Source organism: Alligator sinensis, unplaced genomic scaffold (assembly GCF_000455745.1).
Source record: "Alligator sinensis unplaced genomic scaffold, ASM45574v1 scaffold937_1, whole genome shotgun sequence".
NCBI classification, from domain to species: domain Eukaryota; kingdom Metazoa; phylum Chordata; order Crocodylia; family Alligatoridae; genus Alligator; species Alligator sinensis.
Window position 1 is genome coordinate 643977 of NW_005842257.1, and position 20379 is coordinate 664355.

Sequence of the window (20379 nt, forward strand, 5' to 3'; positions counted from 1 at the left end):
TGTGTCTTGTGCAATGCTCGCCGTTGTGTTATGAGAAAACAAATGCCTTAAAAATGTGGTGTGGTTTTCCATGTTGTGCTTGCACCAACGAATGCTTGTAGCCACAGGTGTTCCCCGTGTTCCTGTGAAATCCCAGTCCTGTGCTGTAAGCTGCGTGTGATCCGCTTGCCTGGATCACGGTTCAAAACTTGGGGGTGATCGAAGACGTGACATGGTGGCCTGGCATTCGAGAAGGGGAGGGCAAGTCCGTGTTGCTGAGTTCTTCCACGTTGGCTTCCCAGTCTCCTTTCAAAGGCCCTTCCTTCCTCAGCAAACTCGAAAGCTCAAGGTGAAAAATAATTGGACACCGTAACAAATGAGACGCCACCTGGGTTACTTCCCACAGGCAAGTGACTGTGTTTTGCCTGCCACTGAAATCTGATTCTTTGACATGGTCTTTCATGTACCAGCGCACAAGGAATGGGAATCTGCCATAGGGGCCGGGAAATAGAGGTTTTTAAACCAGACAGGCACTAAACCGGAGTGATTTATGTGGGCAGACTGCAGCATTTTACCGTGTTTTGCAGGTTCTTACTGGATGGGATATTCCGTCTACATGCACATGTGCATGTGTGTGCATGCATGTGCACATACCAACACAAACACATGCACCCCTTACAGCAGGATGCAAAGCAGAGCTTTGTTGTTGAACTTCCACTTAGGTGTATGCAGTCGATCTTACAAATCTCCGTGGCACTACTTGGAGGAGCACACCCCCCAATATAATTTACATTGAGTGTGCATAGTGATTGAGATTAGGAGAGACAGGTGCAGCTCTCCTGGGGTAGTTCACACAGTAGGCAGCTACTACCACTGCTTTCCGTGAGACAGTAGAACGGTGAGTACCAATAATAATCTACAAAAGGCATCAGGACTCATGGTAGAGGTGATATGTTTTATTAGACAAACTAGATTTTTGCAAAAATCTTAGTTGTTCTAATAAAAGATATTACCTCTACCACAAGTCCTGATCCCTTTTGCCTCTAGACCAATATGGCTACAACCTGGATACCTGACAGTAATAATCTACATACACTTAGGGAATGCCTGTCTCAGGATGGACTCAGACAGAGAAAACTCATGTGTTGGATTGGCTCTTTCAAGGATAATTCTTCACCGATTGGGAAAAGTTACCCCAGTATAAGAGTTGACATTGTCTGTGTGCTACAGGTTGTGGCATGCGGTGAACTGTCCAAATCCAGCCCTCTAGCGCTAAACACGGTTTCATGACTGCATACGATAGTTCCTACAACAAATGCTCTAGCTGGTCTGCAATGTAGATGGTGTAGTAGATGGGCCTGGTTCTCCTCTCACATCTGTATGGATGAACTGGGGTGTTTGCTCCATGGAACAAGATGGACTTACCCCGGGTAATTCCTGCAGCAGACAGTAGAGGACATTTGGAGACCCGGGGGATGATTCCCATCTGTCTCCCTCCTTTTCCCAGGTGACGGGTGATTGATGATATCCGCAGAGCCTGCAAGTTCATTAGGAGGAAGCGGCTTTGCAGCTGCTTCGCTTGCAAAGGTGTGTGTGTTGAGGGGGGAGAGGGGAGGCCGTCATTTCCATCAGCAGAATCCGCCTTGCTAAAAATCCTGACATCTGTTCCCCGCGTCAGGCAGCGAAACATTGGGAATGTGTTTTGTAGCAGTGAGGGGCTCCAGCCTTCAGTTTGATCTCTTATTTCCTCGTTCGGTGATACCAGGCGAGAACACTTTGCAGAGCTCTGGGCTCATCATGAGAGATCTCAGGTGCGTTTGTTTGTTGAAAGCCGCGCGCTGTGTTGGTGACACACTCAACAGCTGCTGGGAGGACCTCGGAGGCTTCCTCCCCGCTTCGGAGACCTTTCGGGGAACCTGTCAGCGCTGCTTTGCCGGTGCTGCAAGGTCGCGGCAAGTCAGCAGCAGCTTTCCGAGGCTACGGGAGAGCTCTGCCAGCTGTTTCTCTTGCCCTCTCCTCACCTAGTTCTATTAATTAAGAGGCAAAAATCACACAAGCTTGTTTCAGCCTTGCCTTTATTTCAAACCCACCGAAATTCAGGCCGATTTAGCAAGGCAGACAGCAACCAGCTCTCTTTTGTCAGCTGAGCAGGTATCGGTAAGTAAGGTAGCCTGGGCATGTGAGCCGAGCCCACTGTTCGTGTCACCCATCTCTGTAGGGTAGCACACGGTCTCTTTTCTCCTTTCATGCACACTTAGTCATTTGTAAATGGCAGCTTCACCCTTTCCTAGAGCCTTTGCCCTGAGCAAAGCTGTACAGGTACTCCTCACTTAACGTCATCCCGGTTAACGTTGTTTCGTTATTACGTCGACGAGCTATTAGAGAACATACTCGTTTAAAGTCATGCAACGTTAAGTCATAACGTTGTTTGGCCACCACCCGCTAGTCGGTAACTTTGAACACCTTCAAGAGAAATCTGGATGTTTTTCTTGCTGGGATCCCATGACCCCAGATGACTTCCTGCCCCTGGGGCAGGGGGCTGGACTTGATGGTCTTCCGAGGTCCCTTCCAGCCCGAATGTCTATGACATCTATGAAACTACTGTGGCGTTATTGGTTTTGCTTAACATGGTTTCAAGTCACAGTTTTCAAGAACATAACTACAACGTTAAGTGAGGAGTAGCTGCAATCATGTGAAGTGTGGCACCTTCTCTGGTTGTCCCAATCCTCGTTCCACTGCGCTGTATTGGGACCTGCATGGTGCTTTTTAAACCTCCAAAAATACATCAGTGCAAGCTTTGCTGGTTTAACTGCGATTATTCCCCAAGTGGAAGATGCACGGTAGGATGGACTCTTGGTTGGTCATCGAGTTGCATGTGGGCCAGTGGGTGTAACGTTGATCATTAAAGACAGTTGGATGGAGGTAAAGGTATATTTGCCTGTGTTTTTCCTGACTGCCCAAATCAGCTGTGATGGCGTGCTGCAATGCTCGCTCCAAGCTATGTAATGTCCCGCAGCCACGTTATAACCAGGTAGCACGTGTGTTTCTGCCCAGAGATCATAATATATGAACCAGCTTTCCAATGCCTGCTCTTTTAAAGCCCAAAGCAAATTTCCCACTGACTTCAGCGGGGACAAGGTCCATTCCAAACTATGCGGACAGAAAGAGTTGGAGGCAGGATTTTCAGTGTGCTTGGGCACTTCTAATGAAAAGCCCACCCTCGACTACCATAAAAAATGGTAGATTGCATGAAGGTGGCTAGATGTCAAGGAGAAAGGTTTATGTGGCCCTTTAAGTTTGTCAAAATTGCCTGATGTTGAATGCTGCACAGCCAGCACCCCCGGGACCACGGCTGTAATATCAGTGCAGGGAAACAAATGGACCTGGCTATCGCGGTGCAAAATTGATAACTCTGATTAGAAAGAGGAAGCCTGTTTACTGAAGGTCACCGAAGGGAGCGGTTATAAAGCTATTAATGGGAGATCCAAACCATGCGGCATGCAAGAGGAAACAGAAGCAGGGCTGGAAAGACGGCTGTGGGGAGTCGCTCATATTTTGCTTGTGCACTGAGCTTTCTGGGTATATAAAAACAAAACTTCCAGGGGATCTTAAAGCCATTTTTATTGCAGGTGAGGTCATACTTCACTGGCTTGCCTTCACTAGTAAACCTTATAGCATAGCACACAGAAATGCCCCCCCACCCCCCTTTTTTTAATATAAATATATATATATTCTTTCTTTCCCGAAGGGAGACAGAAAGAAAAAAGGATACACGATAAATGCCAGCTACATCGTTTAATGCATTACTGGAAGGCTCTCAGATGCAAGGGTGGGAGACATGGTGTACAAGACAGAATAGGAAATATATCCTGTATTCTTTCATATGCTTTGCAGTCCTCTCCATTGTTATTCTAAGTAACGGTGGGAGTTTGGTGGTTGCTGCAAGAGACAGGAGAAGTCTCAAAGGCTTCTGTGTTCTCCAGGACCCTTTTAAAGGGTCTTTGGCTTTCCAAAGCAAAGCCCTAATGAGAGAACATGCTTCATGCAGGAAAATATAATTCAAGTTCTACTCTCCCCATTGCATAATTAGGTTTACACGGGGCCACAGAGCTGTTTTGGAAAGTTGTGACACTCAGGACTTCTTTGGCTGCAGCTCAGCTTGCAAAGGTTGGTTCCCAATAGGGCTTCTGAACCTGGCTTACTCTCTACTGGGTTGCAGGACACTTTGGGAGATGTTCGCAAGTATAGTTCCCAACTGGTAGGATTTCTACGAGACGTACTCCCATTTATTCAAGGCTGAATTTAATCCTCTCGCTCGCTCTTCCCTGGAGCCAAACATTGACTTCAACAGGGCTCTGTGCAGCCACGAAGATCCGCTCATGTGCATCCAATTGCAGAATTAGGTCATACAACTAGAAACTTTAATTATGTACATGCTGCCCCTTTAATTAAACGAGTTATGTTGGCCCCATAGACTGCATCATTCGATTAAGAGCACAGGCTCAAGAGAAGCCTTTTGTATGATTGGGTTTTTAAAAGTCTTGACCTTGCTTCAGGTCGCGTGGCCCCGCTGTAATGCAGTTCACTGGAAATCAGATTTGGTAGCACACCAGAGGGCATGGAGACAAGACTAGGGGTAAGGAAATCGTGTTTCAGAGCAGTCGAAATGAAGGTGTTTCGTAAGTCAGAGAGACCGTCACTCACGTAGGGCGCCTGTGCTTTTTTTGCTGATGTGCAAGCAGTTAGTTTGTTGGTTCCTCTCTGTTTTATTCCCTAAGCTGGTTGAGCACCTCCTGGCTGGAGGACCCCTTTATCAGTCCCAACCCTTTGGGTCCAGTATAGTTTAAGCATTCAGAGCTGAGGTTTTACCGTTGGCTTGGCTTCTCCAGGCACCGTGTGAATGTCTCTTGGCCAGCCTCTGTCCGGTGAATTGAGACCTGCTCATCCAGCTGCCTGGTCCCTCCGACTCTTCTCTGGCACTGAAGCAAACAGGGTTGCCAGATGTGAATCAGGGCAGTATCAGCCCAGTATGAAGAGCACTTATAATGTAGGACGTCTGCCCTTGTGAGATGGGACCTTTTTCTGTGTTGGCATCACTGTTTCCTTCCCTTCATCTCAGATGTACTCCATCCATGCTGCCCCACTAGGACCTGATCCAAAGTCTCTGCCCATGGAGTTGAATTGCCTTTGGATCAAGCTCTTAGCTGTATTACTGGGGTCTCAGTCAGTCCTTTGCTGTCATTTCTCAGTCATTTCTTGCTAACAGAGCGCACGTTTGTAGACAAGCCAGTAGCTTAATGGGCTCTGGAAAGCCATGCTGTGATTATAGCACAGGGCCAGCGCAGTGCTGCTCCATGCTGGGAGCTCCCTGGGAAGTCACCAGCACTATCACACATGTTCAGAGGCTCCTCTCCAGGATACCTGCAGCAAAATGCTGCGGAGAAATACAAAAATAGTCACCTCGTGGGGGCTGGATCAACCTGGCAGTCGAACCGGGGAGGGCTTGTGGGGGGCTTTTCTGCTGGGGGGGCAAACAGAGCAGCAGGGCTTCTCTCTGGGTGTTGGGAGTGTGCCTGATAGAGGCACGTCAGCTGGGCTATGCTTGGGACCAAGCGTGCCGAGCCCCTGAAAGCTGCCAGCCTTGTCACAGCATGGAGGCATGTGTGTGGGGGGTGAAAGGGGGCTTTAAAAGAAAGACCTGACCCAGTAATGTTGCATTTTGGGACACGGATAGACCATTTTAAGGTGGGGGGTGGGTAGGGGTGAACTAGTTGCCAACACACATTGGTAGATCTGTTGCAACTGTTCCACTTGTGCACTTCTATCTCGTGTAAACTGCGGTAACTAAACCCTGTAAGTTGCCTCTGCAATGTTCGCTTGGCATTCACGTGGAGCAGACAGATGAACCAGATTCAGCTGAACTGCACTAAAGCCTTCAAAGCAGCCTAGCTGTTCCCTTGTCGGTGCCTCCAGTGTCTAGCTAACCAGAAAGACCGCCCCGTTGTGCAGCATTGAGTATTCTTGTGAGTGTGCATTGGTTTGTGCCTCTTTCACACCACTGTGGCTTTCACTCCGAGGGCTAGACTTTAGCTACTGAAGTAGACTAACATTATACTGGTGCAAAGGGGTCTTATGCCCATAGAGCTTATACCCTTTACCCTGCAGATGAGCTAAACCAATGTAAGTACCTTTACACTGGTGTAACCGTGTCCTTGGTAGCATAGCTGGTATAACTGAAGACATGCGATTCAGAGTGTAGATAAGCCCTGGGCAGCGGGTATAATCTTGCTGCCTGACTTTGCTTTGCTCAGACGGGCCAGCGTAACCACTGGCTCCGTCAGAAGTGGGGCGCAGAATACCACCAACACTGACACGTGGGGTCTCTAGACCACGGATGCTAGTGAGGAAGCAGGGTGCAATGGATAGGCAATGAGCCTAGGAGGCCTTGTTTCTATTGCTAGCTCTACCTGCTGAGGGACCTCGCGCAGCCTCTGTCCATCTGCCTCTCCTGTTATACTGACTGCTATACTGCAGGCTCTTTGGGACGGGAACCCACAGTCCCAGCAGGACAAATAACCTTGCATTCATTTTTTTCTTGCCCTGCAATGCTGCCAGCTGCTAAGCGGTAACCGAGTGGCAGCACCTTAGACACCTGCTTTGGAAAACGTGGTGTATTGAGGAGGCCTTAACCCTGGGTGCTTTCTCTCTCGTGCAGGCCCTATTAGCAGCATTTTAGTGAATCGTTTTGGCAGCCGGCCGGTGGTTATATTCGGAGGTCTGCTGTGTGGAATAGGGATGGTTTCGGCATCGTTCTGCACCAGCATCATGCAGCTCTACATCTGTGTGGGACTCATCTCAGGTAAGCTGGGACGGGAAGTTTTTTCTTTTCACTTGCCCTTTGGGATTGACCTTTTTAGGTAAGTCCCTTCCATGCCCCCGGGAGGCACGGAGGCCTGTGGGTTGCTTTCCTGTCTTGAGTTGACCTGCTGAAGTCAATTAGGACTAGACCCCCGTAAATGGCATTTACAGTGCTTTCAGGATCAGGCCTAATTTTTTTGATCCCTGGATTTTTGGCTCACTTGGGGCTGATTTAACATATAATGTGTCCTTTGTAGATGGCCGTCCCCCTCCTGAGACAGTAACGAGGATGGCTCCTAGTGCCCTTAACTCTCACGGCAGCCAGTGGGGACTTAGTGTTCTTGGTAGAGCAGCCCCTTAAAAGCAAGTCAACCTGGGGCGATTTTCAAGTTCATCCTATACATAGCTTTGTTCTTACAACTGTTCCCTCAGTTTATATGGAATTGGGAAGTATTTGGTGATACTTTATCAAAATGCTGGGTAAAAACTGTCATTTGCCCAGGATCCCGTGTCATAGGAGACGGGGGGAAAAAATGGGTGGAAATCAGGAATTCTTTGCATTAACCTTGCCTCTCCATGCAAGTCCCTTTTCCTCCCTCTGAAGAACATGACTGAAGCCAAGAGGGTGCTTTGTGCTGGCATACCCGCAGAGCGTCCTACCTGGCACTGCTTGTTTTTAGCCAGAAGTTGGCTGTTGATCTGGATGGTAGGTGGATTGGACGTTGGGGGCACGTGTGTTTCTCTGGGGACAAGTAGCAGTGCCATTGCTACCCCAGCCTGATCTGGGGTAACGGGGACCTCCGGGAGCTATAGCCCCATTTTGTTTAGGCATGGCTTTTTGACCCTGGGATCTCCCAGGGTTGCAAAGTAGCAGCACGGGGAACACTTGCATGTGCGGTGTATGGCATGTAGTGCTACAAACCACATGTTCATGCTCATCTGGACATGCCCTGAGAGTCCACATCATCTCCTGTCTTTCTCTGCCTACATTGCCCTGTCCACAGGGAGCTGGGTTGCAAGGTGGACTTGTTACATGCCAATTGAATGTCTTAAATGAGCAAACATAAAGAAGAGGAAGACACCAGCGTACCTGTGCACAGGCAGGGAGCCCAGCAGCAGAGCAGTGGGTCCAGGAGCAGATTTCTTGGGTTACTGAATTGGAAAGCAAACATTTGCTACCATGCTTCCCTACACCAGGGCTGCCTCCCTCAGTGTGCATTGTGGTTATAAAGGGCCCCTTTGCATCTCTTTGGCACTTGTTCTTTTTATTTCCCAAGCTGTTCTACTTACCGTGCCACTGATGTCCACTGAGGCCCTGTCATCATCCCTGAGGGAGCAAGGGCTTCTTTGAAGGGGAGTCCAGAAACAAAAATAACCTGGAGCTCTTAACCTCACACCCTCCTCGCAGCGGTGATGTAGCCAGTCTTACGCCCCTGCCAAACTCTTGTTTTACATCATTGCCTTCCAAGCAGATGCCTACTAGGGAAGCTAAAGGAGTCTTTGAAGTCAGGGTAGCAGCGATAGAAGACAAACCCTTTGCCATGGGATGCAGAAGTATTTCACACTGCTCTTCAGTGAAAAGAAGTGCGACTGCACATGGGACTGGCTAATGCTAAGCAGTCTTCTTGAGTCAGGACCTAAAGGAGTCACCTACAGTAGCTCAGACCAGACCTTGCTTGGTAGCCTGTCTCTGACAACAGTTAGCACCAGCTGATTGACAAAAAGGGTACTATGCTCCCTATTATGAACTGTTAAAAAGAGCTTTTCCTGGGGGAATTTTCTCCTGTGGGTTATAATTATTTATTGCATGTATTATGTTAACACCAGAAGGCCCAATGGGCATAAGTCCTTTTGAAAGCCCTGCTCACTCGTCCACGTTTTTAGGCACCTAGATAAGTACTTCTAAAATGCTGTCGGCTGCCCAAGAGTCAACAGTATGAACTGTGCATCAGGAAGAGGTGTATGTAACTGTGCTGGCAATGAAAAATGACATAGTCGGAAATTGCCTTTAAAGATCCCTCTGTCTGCAAAAGAGGGGGGTTATCTGATAGCAGACGGGGCTGCTTGCTTGTCGAATAACCGCTGATACCACAAGTAAAACCACCGCACATAGAGAAGGCCTAGTGACCCTAACACCTAACTTCTTAGGCTTGGGGCTTGTTGGAGAACATCAGAGTAAAGAAAATGTTTATCGTGCGGCTAAATTGCTTGATGCTCTTAATTAGGCTTAAAGAGCTTTTTCTCCTAGTTTGGTCCAATCTGACATGGGAGCATTCAAGGGCAATTATAAAGCCAGGCCCTTGAGATCACGTGCCTAAGGAAACATTACTGTAAGGGAAAAGAGACTTACAAAGCAATTTACAGTGAATCTTAAACGACCTGGAAAGATTGCACTTCTCCTGCTTCGTATACCGAGAAGGAGACGCACTCTGGCTTAGGAGAGCATGCCCTGTTTAATTCCCAGGGATAGAGTTAAAATGAGAGACTCGGCAGTAAAAAGACCTCTGCTGCCGTCCTCCGCCTTTGGCATGCTAATGACGTCTCTTCAGACGGGGAGGCTATAACCACGAATGTGTCTCTTTATGCTGGAGAGATTAGACACACCGTTCTCAATTGCTATCTCGATTAGGCTATGTCTTTTTTTCCATTTGTATGTAGATCAGTTGCAAAGTTATGCGGTAGGTCGGGAGCAGGAAAGGAGCGCTCTGGTCGGGAAGGCTGTATGAAATACTGCCGTCTGCGTAAGACGTAAAACCAAAATTTTCTCTCTCCCTCCCTTGGGGGCTCACTTATTTTCCCATAGCACTTATAAGCGAGTTAGCTGGCAGCGTGCATCCTAGTCTGATCAAATGCTGACAAATGCAGTTCAACTTTAACCCCCTAATAGTATCAGCTGCATAGGGTTGCATCCTTCATTTTCTTTCTGAAGCATCTTGCAATGGCTTCTGTGGCTCCCTACAGAGGCCACAGCAATGCAAGGTCTCTGGGACCAGATCCCGTTCGAGGGGTACGGGAACCCTTTTCCAGTAACATCACACTAGAAAAAGAATAGATATAAATATTTCAGGGTAAGACTAGCCAAATCTGAACGTAATTTAAACGCCCCGTGTCTCGGTGTGGAACTGAGAGAGCCCAATTAGCTGGAAGAAACCGAAGTTATTTTAAACCAGGATGCGTGTCGCTGTCAAATTGGCATTCAGCTAGCAAAGTCGTTGGTTAAATGGATAGTTGGCTTCCAGTGTAACTTTCCTTCTCATTAAAGTGATTGTTGATCCTTATGGAAAACCCTGAGTTTAAACGAACGTTAAGCTTCTGGATTTACCTGACTGAGTTGGAGTTAAACCTGACTCTAACGCACCGCGGTGAGCAAATCTTTCAATGACGGGAAATTACCCCATTGCTTTGGGCCAGCCAGAGCTCTTTTCTGCCCTCTAGATCTTGCTTACACCTTGTTTTATTTACAGCAGACGGCCAGTCCTACGGTATCCCTGGATTATCTACCACCAGCAGCTCAAACTAACAATCGTATGTCAAACCTATGTCTGAATTTCCCATCAGCCACATCGTTTTATAAGATGTCTTTTTAAAAATATTTGGCCCAAAGCAATGGGGTAATTTCCCCTCATTGAAGGATTTGCTCACCGCGGTGCGCTAGAGACTATTCAGGATTGGCCTGGGGAATTATCAACACTATATTGATTATTATTATTCCGTAGGTGGAATTAGAGTTGCCCTGTGACATCTAATATTTGTTCTATATCAGTTATTAACAATAGCTTTTCTTAATTAACTTGAAGGGTCTTGACCTTCTTATTTTATTCTGCAAAGCCATATGCCTAATTGGGCACTGCAAGTTAAACAAACTAATTATATAGACTAATGAACTGAAAAAAAAAAAATCAGCATGACCCTATTTTCTGGATTACCATTTTTTCCAGTATGCTCCATTCAAGGATTAACTTTCAATTTTGTTCCAGCGTGGATTATTCACTAATGAAGCGATAAGGTAGAAAATGTATTCTCTAGTCTTTAAATGTAGCTTTCAGACTGATGTGCAATATTAACAGTTTTATTTTGTAACAGGAATCAGCACGCAGACTCCTTTTTTTATAAAGCTCTTTTAAAGAGGAGCAGATTCTTTACGGGTGTCTTAACCCTGGAACGTTCAAACCCTCACAGTGTTAAACATTTAACACCTGTTGTTTCAGGAAATATCTTTGAGCTCATGCAGTAGGTGATGTAACGGGTAGTTAGCTAGCCAGATGACTTACGGAGATGTATAGCACTATTCATAATTTTAAATACAGCAAAAAGTGATTTTAATTTAACAATGCTTGCAAGATCATTCTAGCTTAGATTCCTTCTAAGAACTGCAGCGAATGCCGCTTTTGCACTTGTACACTTGACCTTGCCATTGTTTTAATCTCTTGTTTTTCACCCCAGTTCCTCACGTCAGTATGCTAACAGTCAACGGGAGGGCTGTTATTGCACCTATTCAACCCAAGGTCTGTAGTTTCTTCTAGAGCTTGCATGGATATCGTTGCCCACATGGTTGGGAGATTTGCCTTGGCTATCTATGTGAGCATGACCTCTTCATGATTATTGCTATATGAACAATAGTAACACCAGACCTGAGATTTTGAAGCTCACCTCATGTCATTCCAGCCCTTGAACCCAAAGGGGCAGGTTTGAAGAGCTCACTAGTGATTCAGACCCAGCCACCATCCATCCATTGGAAATACTGGCAGCATGGCTTTGTATCATGGTTTTTCCTCTCTGTTTCAGGATTCGGCCTTGCTCTCAACCTCCAGCCCTCAGTGATAATCATTGGGAAATACTTTCTAAAGAGAAGACCACTTGCCAACGGCCTTGCCATGGCAGGAAGCCCTGTCATGCTTTGTACCCTCGCCCCTTTGAACCAGTTCCTTTTTGACAATTTTGGATGGAGGGGCAGCTTTTTAATCCTTGGGGCAATTTTACTGAACTGCTGCGTGGCAGGGGCTCTCTTCAGGCCCATTGGCCCGGCGACTGGCCCCATTCAAAAAGAAGCCAACAAGGAAGCAAAGGAGACTGCCAAAGCTGTTGGCTTTTTGGCTGCAAAAGAAGAGGAGGAAGACAAAGAGTGCTGTGCAAAATTTAACCAATACCTGGATTGTTCCCTCTTCAAGCACAGAGGGTTCCTGATATACCTGGTTGGAAATGTCCTCATGTTTCTGGGGTTTTTTGCCCCGATTGTGTTTTTGGCACCATATGCCAAGCACATCGGCATTGATGAGTACTCAGCAGCCTTCCTCCTCTCTATTCTTGCTATAGTCGATATGTTTGCCAGGCCCGCAACTGGCCTCATTGCAAACAGTAAATGGGTGAGACCAAAGATCCAGTATTTTTTCAGCTTTTCCATTGCTTTTAATGGTGCCTGCCACCTTTTGTGCCCCTTAGCGTCGGACTATACAGGGCTCATCATATACTCTGTCTTTTTTGGCTTGGCATTCGGTATGGTTTGTGCCATGCTCTTTGAAACGCTCATGGACCTTGTTGGAGCCACGCGGTTCACAAGCGCCGTCGGACTTGTCACTATTGCAGAGTGTTGCACCATACTACTAGGACCACCAATTGGAGGTAAGCGAGATACCGTCCCTTGCTCTAGTGCCTAGGCTTGTATCGTGATAGATTAGAGTTTGCAGAGGGGCTTTTCTCTACCTCAGCCCTATGTTTTTGTTCTGCGTGTGATTGGGTATAGACTAAAGGTCCTACATTTGGGCAACACATTTTCCCCTTTCTTACTGTGGGCATTATTCCACCTGAAGCCAACAGGTTTGCATGTACCCTGGAAACATAAGGCAGCCTGGGTCTTTTCAAACACTTCCTATACAGTGGGACCTGCCCAAGTGTTTGCAGCCTAGCTGCTGAATGCTTAATGCCACAATTCAGCAGAGCATATAAGTACACACTTAATTTTAAACATGCTGCTAATCCGAGGAAATCCCTTTGCTGAACTGAGCGCCAGGGTCTTAACTGATGCTGCTTCTTTGTCTTGAAAATGATCAGAGATCCAATAAGCCGCTATTCTGAATGCTTTCATTTTCTATGCAACCAAACTTAAAGTGGCAAGAAAGTAACTCGGTGCGATTCTGTTTATGGATTTCCATCCTCCTTGCTTGCCCCATAGCGCCTGCAAAGTCTGTGCTGAAAATAAGACTTGGACACAGAATGTTTCGAGTAGGCTTGAAATGTTAGTCCCATTCTTTACCAGCATGCTTTAGAGCAAAAAAATCCTAAACTAACTAACAGAACGGGACACATCTGACAGTGAATTGGAGGCTTGTGCTCTTTTCTTTGGCAAATGCTTATACAGGAAAAATGCACCGTTGGTCTGTGTATTATCTCTAAGCAGCAGGCAGTTCAGAACAGGATCCTCCCTCACTGTAAATGTCCTAGCTTGCTACAGTTACAGTGCAGAAAACAAGATGGTTTTCCTGTTTGGGATCCAGAGACCTACTGAAGACATCCAAGTGCCAGACAGATAGAGAGAAGAATGCCCCACGTGGACCAGCGGCTCCCCAGATCCCGCTTGTCTTCTCTAAACAAAAATACAATGACTGGTAATACCGTCTTTAAGTGGATGATACCTGAAACGCACCAGTGGGGAGTCTATGCAGCATTTTTGTGACTGGAAAAGAGCTTTTGGAAGGGGGGTTGGATGGGTCCTACCGCCTTCGGAGCCAGCATCAGACTGCTCTCTGCTATGAGAGAGACTCTGCTAATAGAGGGATAAGTCAAAAGAAACCAAAAGGAGCCTTAGCCTGCCTGTGACGTACCTGTCAAGGACCCTTTGTCATAGCTGGCTAAAAGCAGGCCATGTGCTAGCAAAACGTTGCGTTGGTGTGAAAAGATTAGACCCCTCTAATTGACAGGACTGTGGAGGCAAGCTCTCCCTCCCCCACCTGAACAGCTGTGCCAGACAGAAGAGAGCGACTGCCGGTTTGACGGGTCTTTTGGGGAGGTGGCACACGAAGACGACCCTCCCTCGCGTCTCCACTAAATGTCACTGCGGCCCTAGCTTTGCAGAGCAGAGTCGTGATGGGACAGTAGCTCTATAATATAAATGAGGTCCCCATGAGCCCTTAGGTGACATCCAGAGGTGCTTGTACATGTGATGGGGATTTCATCCCCAAGGTTTTATCCTATGCCCCCTAAATTGAAATGATGGGGCATAGAATAAAACCCTGAGGACTAAATCGTTTTAATTTTCCTGGCACGTTATGGCAAGGGGCCCAAGCCCTTTTTTTTCCTTTTGTTGGAGCTGGAGCCTGGCCAGGCTTCCAGTACCCTTCCAGTACCCTGTGCACCATCCCTGCCACCTTCTCTGGGCTCCGGCACACCCAGCCGCCCTCCTGCTGCCCCCCTGCACTGTCCCAGTGCAGCCCAGCCCGTCCTGGTGGTCCCAGGTGGCAGGAAGGCAACAGAGACAGTGCATGGGGTGCTGGAAGCCCTGGTGGGCTCAGGGAAGAGTTGAATCGGGCTCGGTGCTGTCTCTGAGCTGGGGCAGCACCTGGCCTGGGCATTCCCAGGGGGTGCCGCCACTGCAGAGGGAAGGACCGGGGGCCCCCACAGCTCATGGGCCGCTCAGCCCACCGGCAGCTTGCCCCATGGCCTCTGGCAGGCTCTGCTGGAAAAAAAAAAAGATTGCGCCCCTCACTGCTTCTGGCAAGGGGCCTGATCTTTTTCTTTTTCATCATATCCTGCCCACCTCTCCCGTGGTCAGGGGGGGCAAGCTGCCAGCAGGCTGTGTCCCCTCAGCTGTGGGGGACCCCAGTCCTTCCTTCCGCAACAGAGGTGCCCTCCAGGGCTGCCCAGGCAGGCTGCTAACAGGCCAGGTACTGCCCCAGCTCAGAGTTGGGGAAGAGTTGGATTGGGCTCAGTGCTGCCTCTGAGCTGGGTCAGCACCTGGTCCACTAGGAGCCCGCCCAGGGGTACTGCTGCCATGGAGGGAAGGACCGGGGACTGACAGCTGCATCGTTGCAATTTCCCAAGTTGCAAACTCATTTAAACCCCACCAAAGTCTTGCATGTGTACACTGTGACGGCATTAAGCCACACTAACATGTACATGTGAGGAAAATGTCACTTTATGGCGTCATGTGTACAAGCGTCCCAACTGGCCGGCACCTCTATTCTGAGGGGACAGAAGAAGGCAAGGACACTGGGGAGCATCACCTGCGTGCACGGCAGAGTAATGGACTGCTGCAAGTGCTCTTAACCTTCTGTGCAGCCTACTACAGCATCAGCATTTAACCAGGCTGGCTGTTTGGTTGGTGTCTGGATACCTAACAGGAAAACCATGCTGGTTTGGTGGAATATAGCAGTGCTTCATTAGAAGTCAGAGGAACCCACAGGAGAAACCTGTGAGAGATCTGTTTTTAAAAATCATGGGCTAAAAACAAAAGACCAAGCTAAACTTCTAATATTCAATCTCACACGTTTTATAGAACAATCCTTTGACCACCTAGCTCATATTGCATGGCAAACATAGCTGCATCCTCTTGGTTTTTTTTGCAAAGATTCATTATCAAATTTATTGCAAACAGAAGACAACACAGTTCTAAGGTGACTCTTCTCTAAATTATATAATTTTTTTAATTCAGGAAATTAAACTAATGACGAAAGACTGCTAATGAGGCCAGGACAATGCAGTATAATAGTCAGTATTATTAGTTTTGTTGGCTTTTTTCCCTTACCATTTTAATAACCAGCAAATGTATTGGTTCTTTGGCATTTTAATAACCCACGGTAGGGTTCTGCGTTAATGAACTAAGTAAATTGTTCCCAGTGTGTTTTATGACTTTATCTTATTCTCAAAGGAAAAGAGGCAAGTCTATCCTACTGTTGAATTTTCCAATATCCTACTCATTAAAACCCTCAATGAATGCTATTTAGCAGACCTCTAGGTCATCCTGATTAGCAAGAAGGAAAAATTGCTGTAATTAGCCTTTGCTTGATGTTTCATGAGTAACATCCATAAAACAATATATTGAAAACTGTGCACCAGAATGTCTATAGGAGAGGCAAGAAGATTGTTGGCCAAAACCAGTTGAGCTAATAATTTTTGCCATCGGGAAATATGTTTAGTGGCCATAAAATCCCTATTTAGAGTAGGCGTGCACCGGGATAATTAATCACCCAGACTTTCCACACATTACTTGTCACTCAGGAAGTAAGTCAGAGAGCTTATATATTGCTTATGAATTTCAAGAAGGGTTTTGTGCGTGTGTATAAGTGCACACAGGTGTGCACGCGCGCGCACACACACACACACACACACTTACAAGGACTGACTGGACCATAGTGTTATTTTCATCAGGATGTAGGATGTTCAAATTGCTCCATATTGCTCCGGTCGTTGGGCACGAGTGTCCAGCATCAGCATCCTAGCCAGGTTTGCTTTACGTTGCATTTTGCAATAATGGTGAAGGCTGGCATTTCAATTAAGCTGTCTCTCTACAGTTGCTCTACAACCCCATAGCCAAGGCATTAACCTTTGAGATGAAACCGTCGTGTTTTTCTTGACATTGAAAATCTCTCATACCAACAGCATCACCTTTGCTTTCCCTGGAACTAATGCTCTCAAATCCCATGCAATGCCCTTTCACCTCCCAGGCTTCAGTTCCAGTGCAGACAAGGCTAGCGCTGACCCATGGACATTGCCATTTGATGCTATTTATTGGCCTAGGAAGAAACAAATTGGCTGGGATTAATCCCTTTCTCAATTATCAGCTGTCAAAGGTCACCATCACACCTCACTTCTGTTGGCCAAGAACTCATGAAGCTAGGTGGAGGTTATTCACCCAGCCTTTGATCTAAAGCCCATAGAAAGACTCTTATTGACTTCTGTGGGCTTTGAATCTGGTGATGCAAGGTGAATGCATAGAAATAGATGGGCCAAAGATATCTCAAGTCTATGCTATAAAGTCTCAGTCCCTCTGAGACTTCACCCTTTGTTGAACTTTGTGTATTGGGAATAGCCATTGACTTCATCATAGCTTTGCATGCCATAAACCTAACTGTAGTATCAGAGCTGAAAGTAGAGAACATCCCCTGTTTTACTCTACAGTCACAATAGCAAGCCTTAATATTCCCAAGCAGAAGACACTGAAAGCATTGAGATCTTTGCTTCCAACATGCCTTTTCTTCTTGTGATTCACAGGAACACTTATAGATACCTTTGGGGATTACAAATACATGTTCATTAAATGTGGAGCCGTGATGGTCCTGGCAGGAACGTTCCTGTTCATCATGAATTACTACAATTACCGCATGCTTGCAAAAGAGGAGAAGGCAATGGGCACGAAGGATCCTGAGCATGGAAGGACAATAAACGAAGGGAGCAATGACTGGGACAGAGAAAAGATACAGGATGGCCAGGAGCTGGAACCGCTGACAGATGAACAAGGACTAAAGAAGAAAGTTAATGGCTTGAGTGAAGCGTAAGCCTGTTGCAACAGGTTGAATGGGGAATTGGGGTTTGGGAGGGAGGGGAAGGGGTTCATTTCTTCAATTGACTGTCACAGTGAAATCATTTTAGGTGTCTCAGGCCTTGTCTGTACAGCCGCCTTGCAAACGCAGCACTGCCCACTCACTCCCGCTTTGGGCATGCATTCAGTTGGCCTTTAGGTAAAACAGGCAACTTAAAGAGGTCCTGAGAACACACCCCAGGAGGGCTGTGCCATGCCCTCTGAGCCATTTATTCTCCCTACTCACCAGGCTTGGACGTGTGAGAGGCAGGGGCTTCTTCCCAGCAGCAGTCTTGGGCTGTGCAGGGAGGCAGTCTAGCCGTAGCCTAACTCTGCCTTTGTCCTTTGCACCAGCATTTGATAAGACCCCGGATTTGTTTTTCTAGTCTTCTCCTAGACAAAGCAGAGCAAAGCTATAGCATACTGCGCAGCTCTGCTCCATGCTGAGGTCCCTGCCTCATTTTTTAGATGGTTTCTTTAGTAGGAATCTTAAAAGCTTGTAACTCGACTTCTGCTCTTATTCACGAGTAAGTTCCATTGACCTGATGCCTAATCCAGTGTCCACCGAAGTTGGTGCAAAGACCCCCACTCACCTCACTGGGCTCTGGATTAGGCCTTATGGTGACGGCATCTTCTCCTTGTTAGGGATCTTTTTTTGAGACTGGCTCTTACTGAAGGCCTGATCCTGTCTCTATTGGAGTTCCCGACTCCTGCAAAGTGCCCCCCTGCCCTGCCCCCTTGACCTTCCTGCCTTAGACCCGGGTGTGAGAACCTATCAGGAGGTTTTGGAGACCACGCTCAGTTTGCAGCCATGCTTTTACTTTGCACTTTCATCACGAGGAGGAGTAATTAGGCTTTCTGAGAGAAGATATTCTGCAGCACCTCAGAAGGTACAAGGGAGGAGTTTAGGCTCAATTGCATGACACTCCTTAGGTTGCTTTTTCATTCACGTGATTTACGAGGAAAGACTGAAAGAATTAAGACAATTTAGTCTGGAAGAGAGAAGACTGAGGAGGCATTTGACAGCAATCTGCAAGTACCTGAAGGGCGGTTATACAAAAGTGGTTATATGACTAGAAGCAATAGTCTCAAACTGCAGCAGGGGAAATTTAGATTGGAGATTAGGAAGAATAATCCCACCATGTGGACTATCCATCCTTGGAAGTTTTTGAAAGCAGGGTAGACAGATATCTGACTGGGTTGCTTCAGCTAAGTCAGCGATGCTTAAGCTTTTGCATGCAGCAGCTGCTGTTTAGGAAAGCATATGCATCTCTGATTCAGTTAGTCTACAAGGTGCAACCCTACCCCAAATTCTGCCTAACTTCTGCCCAACATGGCTAACGTAACTACCTCTCTCTGGGCTAGTTTAGTCAGGGGTGATCCTGCCTTGAGCAGGGGGCTGGACTAGATGATCTCCTGAGGTCCCCTCCAGCCCTGCTTTTCTATGACGATATGATTTTCATTTTGAAATCAGGCCTGGTTTAATGATTCTGCATGAATTAAATCCATAGTTTCTAAGCCATGACAATACGCACATGGGTATGAGTGTACATGTACAGTACCCAAAATAGCTGCTAGCTAATGTGCTCTGATGGATTGACTCCAGACTGGGAGCCAGACACTCATGAGCCTTTGGCCTGGATGACCAACTGGTTGGTTATCCCACGACTTGCTCATGCAACAAAGACACAGTTGGAATAAGTAAAACTAAAGGATGGGATTTGCCTTGAACAGAGGACCTGTGCACTATGTCAGTCATCAGTTTTTTGTGGGCTTTCTCTGTCTGTAAGCTCCAGGTCATGGGAAGGGTTCATCTATTAATATTTAAACAGAATATGGTAGACAGAAGCAGAGCTTTGAAGTACTGTCTACTCTCACAACACCCACGCGGTGGAGGGAAGTGTTATTGCCAGTGTCCTCAGGCATTAGGTTGGGTAATTCAGAATGTGATCCATAGAAGTTGGCATATTAAGTGAGGAGCGACCTACGCTAGGCAATAAGCAATACCAATAGGACACAGGTGTGTCTTCCTTGGGATGTAGACTCCTTACTCGTAATCCTAGACCTTCTCCCTGGTAGGACTGGGCTTTCCTCACAAAATACTATTGTTCAGCAGTTGGTCCAAGTCTTTTCTCTATTGGTGAGAGAGTCAAGCTCATATCTCAGCCAAGTTCCCTCACCATTGGACTATTGCTAGGTTGAGCCAGGTTGAGGAGGTAATCTCATTCCTTCGGGCTGATGTTGTTTCACTTTGTCTGGAATAAACCATCATTAGAGGCAAGAGAGTACTTAAGCAAAGGGCTAATCCTGTATCTTAGTGGTTTAGGCACTTGACTAGAAAAGGGGTAAGTTCTGGGTTTAAGCCCCTCCTCTAGCTTGTGGCTTTGTATGAAGCAGCCATTACCTAGAATACTGTTTGGACGGATACAACATGGCTCTGAGAGATTTTTTTCCTTTTTAAATCATTCCTATGTATACTACTGCTCTTTAAATATAAATAATACATAATAATAGGTTAGACAGGAGATTTGCATAGGATGGTTTGGATAAAGATGATCTTGCCTCAGGCAGGGGGTTGGACATGATGACCTCTGGGGGTCACGTCCAGCCCTATTTCTCTAGGATTCGATGGTTATAACTCTCCCCACCCCACCCACTCTCTGGGTGAAATCATGGTCCTACAGCGCTAAGCCACGGAGTTGAAGAGGGCTGTGTGTTCATCCGTCTTGCCTTTGCTCTGGAGAGCACAGCCACATAATTTTGGAGCAGTTGTTTTTTTAAGACTCTTTGTTGTCAACTAAATATGCCACTGCTATTTACTACCTGTGGTGTTGCTGGAAAGGCCTGAATGTTGTCTGACAGCACATGTCATTTGGAAACAGTAAGGTATCAAATAAAACACTTTTACAAAACCGTTGACATTTCTTCGGTGTTTGCCTACGGGGCTGATGTTGCTCGTCTTCTGTTACGCGTCCCACAAGTTCTCGTCGCTGTGCCCGGTTTCAGGCCTTCATAGAGATTCCTGCAAGTAG

At 46.9% G+C, this 20379-nt stretch overlaps 1 protein-coding gene across 4 annotated transcripts in view; it reads left to right on the forward strand.

Annotated features, from left to right (window-relative positions):
• Nucleotides 1-20264, forward strand: part of LOC102383627 (monocarboxylate transporter 2-like) — a 50978-nt gene extending 30714 nt beyond the window's left edge. For 3 of the 4 annotated variants that reach the window (XM_025208849.1, XM_025208850.1, XM_006027620.3), the window contains exons 3-5: nt 6695-6838; nt 11623-12456; nt 17041-20264. In XM_025208849.1, coding sequence (XP_025064634.1) covers nt 6695-6838; nt 11623-12456; nt 17041-17324 — 1262 coding nt within the window. In that variant the 3' untranslated portion in view covers nt 17325-20264. Of the gene's footprint in view, nt 1-6694; nt 6839-11622; nt 12457-15481; nt 15538-17040 lie in introns of all 4 variants that reach the window. The other variant, XM_025208851.1, reaches the window with a different exon arrangement.
• Nucleotides 20265-20379: the final 115 nt, after the last annotated feature.